This window comes from Mesitornis unicolor, unplaced genomic scaffold (genome assembly GCF_000695765.1).
Source record: "Mesitornis unicolor isolate BGI_N332 unplaced genomic scaffold, ASM69576v1 scaffold3728, whole genome shotgun sequence".
In the NCBI taxonomy this organism is placed as follows: domain Eukaryota; kingdom Metazoa; phylum Chordata; class Aves; order Mesitornithiformes; family Mesitornithidae; genus Mesitornis; species Mesitornis unicolor.
The window spans coordinates 52358-66672 of record NW_010201056.1 but is presented as its reverse complement, the minus strand read 5'-3'; the positions used below and the strand labels follow the sequence as shown (position 1 = coordinate 66672).

The 14315-nt window shown below is 39.4% G+C and overlaps 1 protein-coding gene across 1 annotated transcript in view; it reads left to right on the top strand.

Moving 5' to 3' along the window:
* The first annotated feature begins 2935 nt into the window (after window positions 1-2935).
* BLNK (B-cell linker) overlaps window positions 2936-14315 on the top strand; it is a 49823-nt gene continuing 38443 nt past the window's right edge. Inside the window, exon 1 of the mRNA XM_010189935.1 lies at window positions 2936-2982. Coding sequence (XP_010188237.1) covers window positions 2936-2982 — 47 coding nt within the window. The remainder of the gene's footprint in view (window positions 2983-14315) is intronic.

Genomic DNA, 14315 nt, shown 5'->3' with positions numbered 1-14315 from the left:
GAATTTCACTGTAACTAAAAAGGCTGTGTTTGACATTTCGGGGAGAGTGGCTTCCTTCTCCTAATCTCAGGACTTTGCCTACACTTGACTCTTGATTAGTTTCCCAGGAACAGCATCTTCCAAGGTGGCCAGGAGAAACCACTGTCTCTCTGATGCTTTGGGTTTTAGATAACTATGGAATACTGGGTGCTGTATGTGCTTTCTGGAGACAAAGAGGCTAATTTATTCTTTGCCCATGTTCTGCATGAGCAAAGAGTGCCAGACTAGGCCACATTCCTGGTAGAAGTGACCTCTTCTAATTTTATGCCAGGACTCTTTTCCTCACAATAAAAAAATCCCAGTGCCAGTGTGACTTGACAGGAATGGATATGAAGTAAGAGATGCCCTGTGTAAGCATTTAGAGGGCCACGGCAGTGGGGATAAGCATTTACCTCCCTTCCCTGTACTGCTTTCCAAACAAGCCCTGATGAAGTAGTAGGAAAGGGTTTGGGATTTTTTTGGCTACAGACTGCTTGTAGATATTGAAGTGAAGCAGGGCTGTGTACTGGGCCATGTGTGTGCATGGAAGAAGCAAGCAGGCTGAGGTATGACCAGAGGTCAGGCATGGCACATGCCACAAAAATCTCATGAACAAGTCTTGTGCAATGGAGACTTTTACAGGAGTAACTTCTTGGCAGTAGTACCAGTATAAGCTGTCACACCCCCTATCCCTCCCACTCCATGCTGCAACCTCACAAACACCTTTGCAGCAAATCAAATCAAGGAATTGATGCAGTTAAAACCCCCTTTTTATGACTGTTTGCTTCATAACTTGTTGTGGACTCCTTCTCCAGTCCTTTCACTGCACAGCTACACAAACACATGGGCCAGCAGATCACAGGGATGAGAGATCGTCTGTGAGCTGCACTGTCACCGAGCCCTGAGCACAGGGGACTCAGGGACTGCCCAGAGCACGAGGCATCAGCCGTGGCCCCTTCCCAGGAGCAGCAAGATGACAGCACTGCAAGGGCAGGCATGAAAGCCCTCCACACCAGGCACCGCAGAGCATTAAAACTAACCCTGTAAACTGGTGAGTCAGGAAGAAACAAGGTGAAACCAGTAGGGCAGTGCAAATGACAGGCTGCCACCAAAGATTGCAAAGGGAAATAGTCTGGGATTTCTGCGACAGTCAGGCAAGAGGCCTTGTATGAGAGAAATCACTTCATGAGCCTACTGAGCGAATCCTGAATTCTGACATATGATTAGATATAGAGGGAAGATTATATAAGCAAAAAGCAAAATGATACTGCAATGTATTTATACCCACTTCTTCACATAGTCAGAGTGTTAATTTTAACTGATTCAAACTTACTTTAATTTTCAAAATAACTTTTGGGGAGTAAACTTGCAAAGGTGTCCCGTTCACAACCAGACACAATGCAGGGTGGAATTCCAGAGATTTATGTCATAAACTACATTCAACATTATTATATTTTTCCCTAAATTCCATATACTTTATAAGATACCACAAAAAGAGCAATTTATTTACTGTGGGCCCTCCCTAGAGGCATACTGTATGCAGATATCCAGTGATTTTCACGTTGAAAGCTCAGAGACCAATATAATCATCCCTGCCAAAATCAGAGCAATACCATTATCAAAGACACAAATCTCATGGCAGACTGTTTCCCCATAGTCATCTGCACTAACCAGGAAAGTCTGTTTTTCCACTGCATTTTCACGAGAAAAAAACTATAGTCAGTACAATCTAGGGAAGAGACACATCCATATGAAAAACTAGCCTAAGTGGCAATGAGAATCTCCCCAAGAAGTAACTTTGAATGTCCTCAAAATATATTGTACTCATCAAAACATATTAACATGATGCAGATGTACATTTTTAAAAAAGAAGGAGGTGGTTTCCTGCCTAGAGCAGCCTTAGCTTATAAACTAAGCAGCAGACAGGCCAAAGATACAGAAAGAGAACAAAAAGAGTCACCCAATAACATCCCAGAATTCAAATTAATCGGCACTTCAGGGTAAAGGCTGAGCATGAATAGCTGCTCACATTGCCTCTCAGAAACAACCAGCTGTCTATAAATTTCATCTTTAAAGAGGAAAAAATGTTTGAGACCAAGAGCAAGAAAAAAAAATCCCAGTCTGAGAGTTATCAGAGCCAAACAGATCAGCTGCCTACATCTTGGGTGGGAATAGCCTTGCCCCGGAAGGATCTGGGTTTGCTCCTGCCTTAGTTTAAGAAACAGGATAAGGATTTTTTTTTTTCCTGACCGATATTCAAAAAGCTGGAGACAAGGAGACAATTTTCTCTACTCTTGCTGGAGAACCTCTGGGAAAGGAAAAGCCCCCATGGCAGCATATTGCTACCTGGTGCATCTTCACTGAGAAGTGGAGGGGAGTAGGGAGAGGAAGGGAGCCAAGCACCTGCATCAGGTCACGCAGGCTGCAAAGTCACCTGGAGCTGGACGCTCAGCTGAGGGCACACGACCTGGCCCACTGAAGCTTATCTAAATCCAACCCGCTGTAAAAACAGGGGCTCTGAACTGCTGGCTCATCTTCCTCCGAGACCAATCCAGTACTTCCCTAAGGCGCTCCGAAAGGCCTAAAGGGAGGAGCGGATTAGCGAGGCCTTACGTTCTCATTGCAAAGGCTCCAGCTCGGCTCCCGGTTCCACAGCCACCTGTGCGCGCCGCCAGACGGGGAGGGGGCGGGGCCGAGGCCGAGTGTCCCAAGCACCGGGTCCCTCCTCTGCAACTGCCTGTGGGTAGGACGGAAAGAGTCTTCCATAGCCCGACAGCGGCCGCGGTTTAACCCAGCGGAGGCTTTATTGGCAGACAAGCTTCCGCAGTGCTCCGCATCCCAGTATCGGGAGGGAGCCGAGGTGTGCCCGGCAGGAGGGAGGGGCTGTGCCGGCAGGTGCTGGGTCTGGACGAAGAGCATGGAGAAGCTGAACAAGCTGACTGTGCCAGCCGGGGAGAAGTTCAGGTAGGGTCTGGTCTGCTCTCAGTGCCGTCTGCGAGTGCGGAGCGGGTTCCCATGAGGGTCCTGAGGGTGCAGAGCTCGACGAGGTCGGGCTGGGAGGGATGACAGGGAACCACTTCCCGCCTTGGAGTTAGGAAGGATTGGGAAACTCTGAGGCACAAGGAAGTTGGTAGAAGTTTTAAAGTAAAACGAATTTCTTACTGGTCGCCAGGGCGGTACAGGGAAGTGCGGAGGTAAATACAGGTCTGGAGCAGCGCAGATTCAAAGCAAAATGTGACTCTGCTTCATCTGTAGTGAAAAGAAGCATATTTTAAAGTGTCTGTTTTAAAAGCTGTAAAAACAGTCTTTGACTCGCTAAGATGTATAAGCCTTATCCAAATTAGAAAAAATTAATCGCTTAATGTTTTAATAAGTGTCCTATGAAGATGGCTTTTGCAGTTAAATTCTTTGCAGTAGTATTTCCTAATCTTCAAAAGAATTAGTGGAATAGAGGGAACTGCAAAATGGGAAATGTTCCTAAGTGAAAAACAACGTTAAATATAGGGTTTGAGAGGAAAAAAGCAGAAGCTGACCATTACTGAAGTATTTTTAGTGTGACTCGATTGGTGTGCTGGTGGAGTTGGCTCTCAAGGCTCTTCCATTGTGACTTTTTTTTTTCTGAATAGTTAAAAGAAGTCCTGTTTCAGATTATAGCAGCATAGAAACTTTTCCTCCCCCTGAAAAATAAGAATGAGATACTGAAAAATATTTTTCCTAAAATAACTCATACTTAAGCACTCAATTTATAAACCATTCTCAAGTCTCTCTCCCTCTCCCCAGAAGCCTTCATACAAATCAGAATAACTCCTTGTAAAGCTAATTTTGGTGGAATGGCATTTCTTGATATCTGTTCTTTCCATACTGCTGAAATATGGGGGGTGTGTACTTTAAGAGCTGCAATGACCCTTATATTCCTCAGCCAGGCACACCTAATAAAAGCTAGCAGGCTGCATAGAATCATAGTATCATTTGGTCAGAAGAGATCTTTAGATCATTTAGATCATACAGGCCGTAACCTGGCCAGTACTAAACCATGTCTTTAAACAACACATCTACCCATCTTTCAAATACCTCCAGGGAGGTATTTCCCTAGACAGCCCATTCTGTCTGACAATCCTTTCAGTGAAGACATTTTTCCTAATATCTAATCTAAACCTCCCCTGGTGCCACTTGAGGCCATTTCCTCTCATCCTCTTTCTTGTTACCTGGGAGAGGAGACCCAGGCAAGAACTCTGTGGAAAGCTCAACGGACAGGGAGAAGAAGACAGTGAATTTCCTCATTGTCTGCAATTGATCACCTTAAATAGTCTAAAATAGTTTAAATGGTTTCAGGTCTGAACTAGCTGCCTGAAGATGGAAGTGATAGGATAGAAAGCTTGATGCCATCAGTAGAGTTACTGGTACATAAAGAAATAAAACACGCACTCTGCTGTGATAAAACTAGTTGGGATGCATCTTCTGCACCTTTGCAAATGATGGGGATCATCAGAGGGGGCCTCTATGTGAGGGCTATAATGGTCCACAGCTTGTGTGTGAACTGATTCAGAAGCCCTAACAAGAAAGGCAGCCATCACACCCCTGGCTCATCTTGCCTGAAGTTTTAATATTATTTTAAAATAAGGAAAAGAAGAAGGTATCTCTGCTCTCCTGTGTTATCTTGAAGTATTAACAGCTACTTTTTCTCTTCTCCTTATGGCTAAATCACCCTAGTTGTGCAGGGAATGTGAGAACACGCATTTGTCAAACGTGAGTGTTCTCACTATGCACAGTGTAAGTGCATACATGCTTCAATCGAGCATGTCAAAATACCTACTTAGGCAAAAACCTGGGTACTTGGCTACATGGCCTTACTACAGAATCAGGACTTCTAAAACTTACGGCAGAACTTCCCATGAGTACATATTCATAGAATAAATTTAGCAGAGATGTGCAAATATAGGAAGGTATCAGCATAACATGGTGGCAGCCATTTCTTCCTTCTTTGTAACAGCCAAAATACCCCCTTGTGCTACGTGACTTCTTGACAGTGTAGTTGGCTTCCCAGTTATAGCCTCCTGTCTGCAGAGAAGACACATAGATGCTTCAGAGTTTGTACTGAATGTTACATGAACAAAATAATTACGTTAAAAACCTACCTTCCTCCATATGCCAAGATACAATGCCAAGAAATACTCCTACCAAACAGTTTCATTTGGTGTAATTACAGTTCACATTTTTCTAAAGACAGCTTTCTTAAAATTTCTGCTTTGTAGCAGCAAAAATTGAAGTAGCACTGCTGTTGAGTCAGTGTCTGAGAGTAGAACTTTTGATTTTTTTTTTTAAGTGTAGACCTAAAAACTAGGTATTATGTGGTTTTGCTGAGCTCATCTATTCTCCATGAATATATTTGAGCCTACCAGACCTGGATTTTTGTTGCATTATAGCAAGTCTTATGTCAGATCTGAATTCTTAGCATACCCAATTTGTTTGTTTATTGAAACAGTAAGAACTATTTTCTTATGTGCGTCTTTAACTAACATGTTGTGGTATGGACATTGTTTGCAGTTGAGTCACTCAACTTTAATATCAGTTGGCTGGAAATGCTGGAACCCTATGGAATTTCAATATTAAATTTATATAGTGTTTGTTATAAGGTTTGCACTGTATTATACAAGTATTCCTTCAGAGTACATTGTTCTAATTGCTTCCATATAGCCAGGAAAAATTAATTCCAAGGCTTATTTATCATGAGATAAATTATGTGATGAATACAAATAATTTGGTACTTTGAGCAGTTTTCTGAAGTGTGGATTGAATACACGAGTGATAGCCATGCTGTCACAGCAGGCCCTAGTGTACCTTGATTTCAGTGTGAACTTGAGAAAAAAAAATTATGCTCCAAATCCATACATAAAGAGATGCACTCATAATCAGGGATGGTAGGTAGCAAAGGTAAGAGGAAGTTAAGAACTCAAAAGATACAGCACCAAACTTGCAGACTATTTTGTGGTTTAACTTCCGTAGACTAATTTTCTACTGATAGAGATAGCTTGAGTGTAACTCATAGGTCTTTTATTTACCAGAGGATTTTCTTGTATCATTTCTTCTTGGAAGAGTATAAGCAGAAAATTAATTACTTTGGGAGTGAAATCATATTTAACTGTAAACTGATATCTTCTATGTATAGAATATTTTATCATGGGGAATATTTACTTTTAGAGAAAATTAATGAGGAGTATATGAACACTAGTTTTTGCACTGTAAGAAAGTATTTTTATTACAGTAGTTCTAATTTCTGTTAATAGTGTATTGTAGCAAACAAACTTAGAAACTCAATCTGGTTTTTCAAGTCAAATTTTAACAGTTTATTGCATCAATGGACTTGAACAAGACAAAAGAACAGATAAACTCAAGCAGGAAAGAAACTAGCATTTCAAAGTAAGCCAGAGAATGCTCCTTGTGACAGAACTGGGCATCAAAGTCCACATTCAACTTTTAACTTCTGTTTCCTCCTTTTAGTTATATAGACTTTGGAGGAAAGACCATGCAAATACCCAGTTACTTGTACACTCCTCAGTGGTTGAGAGGCCCAAATCAACTGTTCACATACAAGATTTTTCCAGACCAACCCCTTCTAGTTGCTCATTGCTATCTGTTCTTCACAAGTTAATGGCCCCCTTACTTCTCTTCTACCTGCTCTGTCCTTCTCCTCTTCCTAGTCAAAGCCTCAGCTGCCTCCACCCTCAGGCCCTAAGGGTAGAAGAGCTGTGTTGGTCTTCTGGGACACCACCCATTTCCACTTCCAGCAGCCTTCTGTCTCAAATTCCAGTTTCTCCTGCCATCTTTCCACTGCACAGCAACACTTTGTCACAACAGCAGCTTTTGTGGTGTGTCTGTGTTTTAGCCCCAAAAATGTAGGTTGAATGGAAAGTCGCATAAAATCACAGCGCTGAGCAGTCTTTAAAGTTGAATTTCACAGGAAATCGGGGAAAAAAGAGGGCACCAGCTACTTTTGCTATGCTGATGAGTGCAAACAGAAGTTCTGTCCCTAGGACTGTTAGGTTCAGTTTGCCATACAAAGCATGGGATTGTGATTAAATTATGAAGCTCTAAAATCTCTATTGCCTCTAGCTATCTGCCATCTTAGATAGTTCATGAATCTTTCACCTCTGGACTTTGGAATGGAATGAGATACAAAATGCAAACTTGCCCAGATGCCACTGTAAAAATCCATTCTTTCACCCCCAGTGTGACTTCCCCAGTCAAATCCTGTTGCTTTCCCTCTGCCCTTGCTTCAGCATAGCATAGTCTCCACCTCACTATATTTGTCCTCCTTTCTTCTCTTCTCTTCATGCAATAATTTAATGATAACAATCCCTTTCAAGATTCTTTTTTTTCCTCACTTACCATCATTCTTTCTAGCTATGTCATCCTGCTATCTCCAAGCTGCCCTCTTCATGGTGAGGGAGGACCTAAAAAACAAACAAAACAAACACTAAAAAAACCACCCCACACTAAAAAAACCTAATTAATTTTTAATTTTTTTCCCTAAATCACCACATAGTAAAATCATACAGAATTTCCTGCCTATGATGCTGTTTATATGAAAGTGTGTTTAAATGTGACTGTGATCTGTTTTAAATGAAAATATGGCAATGTGGACAAAATGATGCTGTATCTTATAGAAACTATGATGAAAAGCCCTGGTTTAATTTCTGTGTGTAGGTAGCAGTGTAAGAGTATAGTCTATGCACAAGATCAGCTATCATAGAATAGTTAAGGCTGGAAGGGCCCTTAAAGCTGCTCCAATGAGGAGCTATGCTTACATAGTACATATAGTTTCACGCTACTCATGCTAGCAAAATAGTTCACTAACTGGCATAACTTATTCCACCATTGCCTTGTATGCACAGTCTTCCAAATAAAATCATGTCTGCTAGTGACACTAGTTTTGCCTACAGTAGCAGTATTTGCCAACTATAGCAAGCACAAATAACATCATATTAGGCCTGTAACTGTCAGTTTTTCAGCAAAAGCTAGTAATATAGATTGGATCTTAAGATTTGTAGGTTTGGGGTTTTTTTTGTTGTTGTTTTTTAAGTCAAATAATACATGACCTCTAGCAAATCAAAAAACTAAATTAATTCATTTTCTAAGCCATGGAAAAAATAAAGTAATTCCAGAAAACTTGGCATAACTGTTTTTTTTAGTGTTTTTTAAAAAAACTATACCCTATACAGCTGTGCAGAGTGCTAGATTTTAAATCATAATATGACATTGCAGGTACTCAGTGATATGTTGATCCCAGAAAAAAGCAGTTTTGTGTCTTACAGAATTGTTAAAAATCTACATGCTGCACACTACATTATCATGTGATAGATGTTTTCGCTTTTGGAAAGCCAATATGCCAGTCATAAACTGTTGAAAAAAAGCAACATTTGCCTTTTGGAAGGCAAATACACCAATCATAAAATGTTGCAAAAAAAGCCCCTCACGCTGTTACAATTTGTGTCAGCATATGGAAAACAACATCAGATTATTAGGAGCAGGGTGGGAAAAGAGCTCCCACATTGGGAGAAATTGCTATAAATACCTCTTAATTTGAACAGAAGTATTGTTTTTTGTGGTTCCCTTTCTTACCTTGAAAAATGTGTCTTTGGTCTACTTTTCTATTTTATTATCTCTCTGAGCTGCTTGATAGTCTTGGGAGGTGAACTTGTAAGTCAACAGATAAAAAAGTTTATCAAGAGGAATGGAATCAACTTTTAGTTCTGCTTGGTGAATTTCATTTTGGAAAACCATTTAACCTGATCAAAAAAACCTGACTAACCATACTCAGAGTTGTAACAGGCCAGACATGGTATAACTGAGACATTTTTTAAATATCCCAAGAATTCCATTAGTTTTGCTTTCTGTTTAAAGGATGAGTGAAATCTGGAGTTTCAACACTGCAGGCAGTTCCAGTATTGTGACCAACCCTAGAGGAAAAAAATGAGATTTCAGTTATCTGCAGAACAGAAACTGAAAAAAATGACAACCTGTGGTGTTGAGATCATTTTACTTAATGTTAACAATGTTACATTAACCTAAATTTTTAAAATGCCAATGTTTCCTTTTAGTTTGTTTGACCAGTACAGCTCAGGATTAAACTGTGCTTCTCCACTGTAGCCCATTACTGTATGCATACTGCAACAAGGGAACCCATTCTATTTGATGTATTTAAGCGACACAAAACTACTTCTTAATTCTAGGCAAGCATATGACTGCAGGATTCAGTTAAGTCTTTTTTAGCCATCTTCACTTGTGCAGATGATTTATGTCCATGATCATTAGAAAGGAAAGAATGCATCTGCTCACTATATAGTCTTTTCATATACATTTTATGTGTTTTTTAAAATGATTGCTGATTTTAGTTGTTATATAACATCTTTTATAGTCTAAGTACCCTAGAGCACGTTACAATATGATAGATAAGCAAATATTTCTTTTAGAAAGTGAATATCACTGCTTTTATGTGCTCAGCAGAAGAGATAATTGGAAAACTGATGGACAACACTGGCTGAAAGTGACAGTATTTTCTCATTGGGCTGTAGAAAGCCATCTTAGATTTTTTTTTTTTTGTAAACTGTGAAAGGACTTCACTGCATAAATAAGTTTGTTTTGTGATGGCCATAGTAAATGACTGAGGTGTAAAAGAAGTTTGGAAATTCTGTTAGCATCTTTATCCTAATCTGTTAGTATATACAACTTGGACAAGTTCATCTTCCATGCGTAAGCAAGCCAGACATACAATGCTACAGGTTTATTACCTCAACATAAATGATATACTACACTGTAAATACTTTAGAAGGAATTAAAATAATGCATCCTGAGGCAGTAACATGAAAAACATGAGCAATACTTTTCAAGTGTAATGCAAGGTCAACTGGGTGAAGTAGCCTATTAATACAAGTGGCTATGCTATAAAGCTAAACAATTCCTTCATGTCTTAAAATATGGACACTATAGGCATCTGTGCAAGAAGTACAGAAGCAGCTAAGTGCTAGAGAAGCTGTAGTTACATGGCAAATTTAATTTAGCATGAGTTTGAACTGCTGCCAAAAGAGTAGGTCCCTTTCTTCCACCCTCCCAATGCCCCTGCTTGCCCTGTTTCCATCCTCACACTGGCACAAGGGTTCTCATGACAATATGATGAAGCTGGATCTGATCCTGCTGATACCTAAATTGGCAAAAGAAAAAAGAAGTTAGTCTCCCAGCTGGGAGTTGCACAATTCATCATAGCTGGGTAAGCACCAAGAGCAGAGAAGAGCAGAATTTCCCCTTTCGATGGCAGCCCATGAGGGCTCCATTAGGTGGTCATGTAACTCTAGGGACCAAAATACTTCTACAGAGTTCTAGCAAAATTTGAAAGACTTCAGTACAAAATAAACACAACAGACCTATGAGTAGCCTCTAGTGGATCCCTGCCAATGCTGCCCCATATCTATGATAGATACAATGCTTCTGTAGCTTGAGCAAACACACTTGCAGCCCAAGTACACCAGTGTTTGTTAGTCTTCACCAGATGTGTCAAAAATGTCAATTATCCTATACCCCTATCACTTTGATTCTAAACAAGTGGTAAAATCACTTCAGCTAAAGGGAATTTATTGCTGAAGGCTTTCAGTTTAATAATTTATAATAATTTTATGCTAAAGGAATTAAATACAACACCTGCAATTTTTGCTATAAGCTTTTACATGACTTGAGCAAAACTACACAGAGGAAATTCACTGCTCTGCTTCAGTTGCTAATGGGTTAGGAAAAAATTGAAAGTAAAAAAAAAGTTATGCTTTAGAGAGGAACACGAGAGTTCCTGTCTCCTTCCAACTTGGGCATTCCTTTAGAGAAACTGCCTGAGAGAGGAAAAAAAATCATGTCAGAGAATGGAAAAAGAAGTACTGGGCCATAAAGGACAGTTTAAACAACATGTTGAAAGCCTGGCTATGGGGGGGTTTCCTTTACTCTTATTCATGTTGAGCAAGTATGAACAGAATCGATAATCCAATGCTTTTTAAACAAAAATTTGCTCCACAAAAAGCAATGCAAATTTATAAGTATACTAAAATTAGTGATTCTTTTAACTTCTTACATCTACTCAGTGTATCTAGGAGCTATATACATAAAAGTTATTGTCTTGGAACCAATCTTAAGTGACTTGTGAATATTGAACAGCATTAAGATATCTGGGGTTATTTTGTCTTTAGGTATAGGCTAATGAGTGTGTTCAAATTTTAATGCCATACCTAGACGCTTTGCTCTGTTTTGGCTGTCAGAGCACTATTTGGTAGAGCAAATGCAGACTGTTATGCATATAAATGCACTTTTGGTTAAGGGGAAGATTTAAGAGGCTGTTGAGAAAAGCCTCCCTTTTCTCTAAAGAACACAGCACCTTGCCCTCAAACTATTGAGCCCACAAAGTCTTCCAGCCCATTTGAAAAATCACACCATTTTTTAAAATCCTTTCATAGTCTGCAAACTTGCTGGATTGAAATCACTACACTACACTAAGAAATGTATTTTAATAGTAATCTTAATGATACAAAGACACTGATGAAGACTGCACTCAGAGCATGAAGTAAATTTATTCACCTCATGTCAGTGCTTATGTGTCCACATCAGCAAAAGCCTAACACAAAATGTAACTACTTAACTAACTTTAAAGCAGTTGAAGTTAGATGTTTGCTTAAACATCTGGCTAAATCTTGTTCAAGCCCATTGCATAGTTAGACATAGACCTTTTCTATGTCCTTTGATAAGTGACCAGAACTGAAATGACAGATCTGAAATTTGTGGAAGAGGTAAAAGAGGAGGAAAAACAAAAGAACTGACTGTTGGAACACCAAATCAAAATTAACCCTTCATCTTTCTGGGTTCAATACACTCAGTTTTATTTTTTCATTCACTTTCATGTCCTTCACATGCCTGTAGCAGTCTTTCTATCTACATGCCTGCAGGAATGACAGAAATATTATCTCACCTTTCAAAAAATGCTTGTAGAATCATGAGTAAAAGTGATGTTACCACTGACAGGTAGTAATTTTCTGGGTCCATACAAAGTCCCATCTTTCTTTACTTCCCTGTAATGACTTTATGCTTCCTTCTCTTCTTGAAATATAAAACCCACTTTTTAAAATTTCTGACCTTGCTCCCCTTCACCCACCTGGCTGTATGGTACTAGTCCTTCAGGGAGGTACAAAGCTGAGTTTAGGGTAACATAATGTGTTTAGTTTCCTTCTGCTGCTTGCAGACCTTTCAGAAAAATGAAGTAAGCCTTGTGAATGTAGCTTCTAGAGAGCTAGTGTATAAAAGGGATCAGTTAACCAAAAAGACTCAGAACAGAAAATATATTTTAACTTTGTGTTGACAAGTGATGTGCAATACTCACTTAGCCATATCATATTAGCTAATTATTCTCTGTACTATTTACAGTATCACTGTTATTCAGTTGGGATAAAGGGGAGAGCAAGTTGGATAAGCAAACTTGAAATGCCTTCAGCTGTTATTAAATATCTAAATTTTCAAAAGTTGTACTAACAAGTGCCTGGCCATCACTGCTTTCTGATATTCAAAAACAGCTGTGAAGTCCCCACAAATAGTAGAGAAGGATAACAGGAACCAGGTCTACTATTCTTTGCTAAATAAAAGAAAAAAGTAACTTCAAAAAATACTGTACAACTTAAACACCTGAAATATTTGGTATTAATATACTGCCCATATATAAACAGAACAAGCCTCAGCCATGCTTTAAAATGAGGAAGCAGTTGCACCAAGCCATTGGTGTCATTGACAGGGCTTTAGTTGTCTCAGCCCCACCAATAAGTATGCATAGTTTATTTCAATGCACAGAATTCCCAGTCACCCCAAAGTAATTATACTATTTAATTTCGTGTTAGGACCAATTTATGTCAAAGATGTATTATGCTTTACATGCTACATATATTCATTTACTCAGTCTATGTTAGTACTTACTAGTACAAGAGAGATTGATAACTTCTTTGTGAAGATTATGTAAAGGGCATATGAAAATAAGTATAATCAATATTTAGCCTTTCTGTGCTTCTGTGTGTACAATGTAAACACACACCTGCTCTAATTACAGGCTTTGCCTTTAGACAAAATAGCGATTAAAAAGTGAGCAGAATAGGTTGCAATTCAGACTTTTATAAAAAAAATTAACACTCTTGACAAAACTAAACTATTTACAGTAATTTCCTCTTGAGCATCTTATGAACACAGCAGAAGAAAATTCATTGTTCCTACTTCCTCTCAGATAGATGTCTGTAATTGACTTGTCCCCATAAGAAAGACTCTTTCAACTTTTCCTCACAGCTTTGAGATAGCTTTATAGATAGAGATCAAAGGCTCAGTGCCTTGAAGTGATGGTTTGGTGTCACAGGTTACCACCTCCAGCTCCAAACTTCCTTCTCTCCCATCATGAAAGGTATTGCAGGGGGTGGATGAGACCTATCTTAGACCAGCAGGAACTGAAGCGGTTTATCTGATGGTACCACAAGAATTAAGCTGTGTCTTTATGCATTATATACATGTAACAGCCATTCAGAAGACCAGCTCCAACCCAGCCAGCTGATGCCAGCATGTGTTTTCTTGCAAAGGAATTTCAGTCTTACTGTTCCAGGTAGCATTTGATATAGGTGTATGTGCATGTGGAGATCCAAAGCACCTGAAAGAGGCCTAATGAGAGGAATTAGATGCTTTCTGTATTTGGGAATTTCCTTTATTTCCTTTTGCTTTCTACTGTAGTTGTTTTCTGTTTAACTGGGTTGTTTTAAATGCACAAAACTAGTAAGCAATATGAAAATACACCTTATGAAGGCACTCAACCAGTTCACTGGGATCTGTGTTCTTCCAGAAAGACTGTCAGGAGGAGCACTGTGTTAATGAAGGAAAGGTGGTACTTTTCTTGTTCATTAATTTAGTTTGAGAAGATATTCCAAAATAAGAGTTTCAAGCTTCTCAGAATCTCAAGAGGCGCTTTTACACGTCCCCTTCTCGGTGAGCAGGTTCTTGCCTCCCTCTCCCAAGCAAGCAAACAGGAGTCTTCCCCTTTGTCCAAAAACAAGAAATTTCTTTCTTGATTTGGTCACCTGCACACCTGTTTAGAGAACTAAAGCCTAATAGAAACACAAAATAAAGACCAGCTGGGGAGATGGAGGTGGAATAATTGTGCTGTGAGAAGCAGTAAAGGAAAGGGGGTTGGGCATCCTTCTTTAGTTTCATGGTTTAATGTTTTGGTTTTTTTTTTTCAATAACAGTGA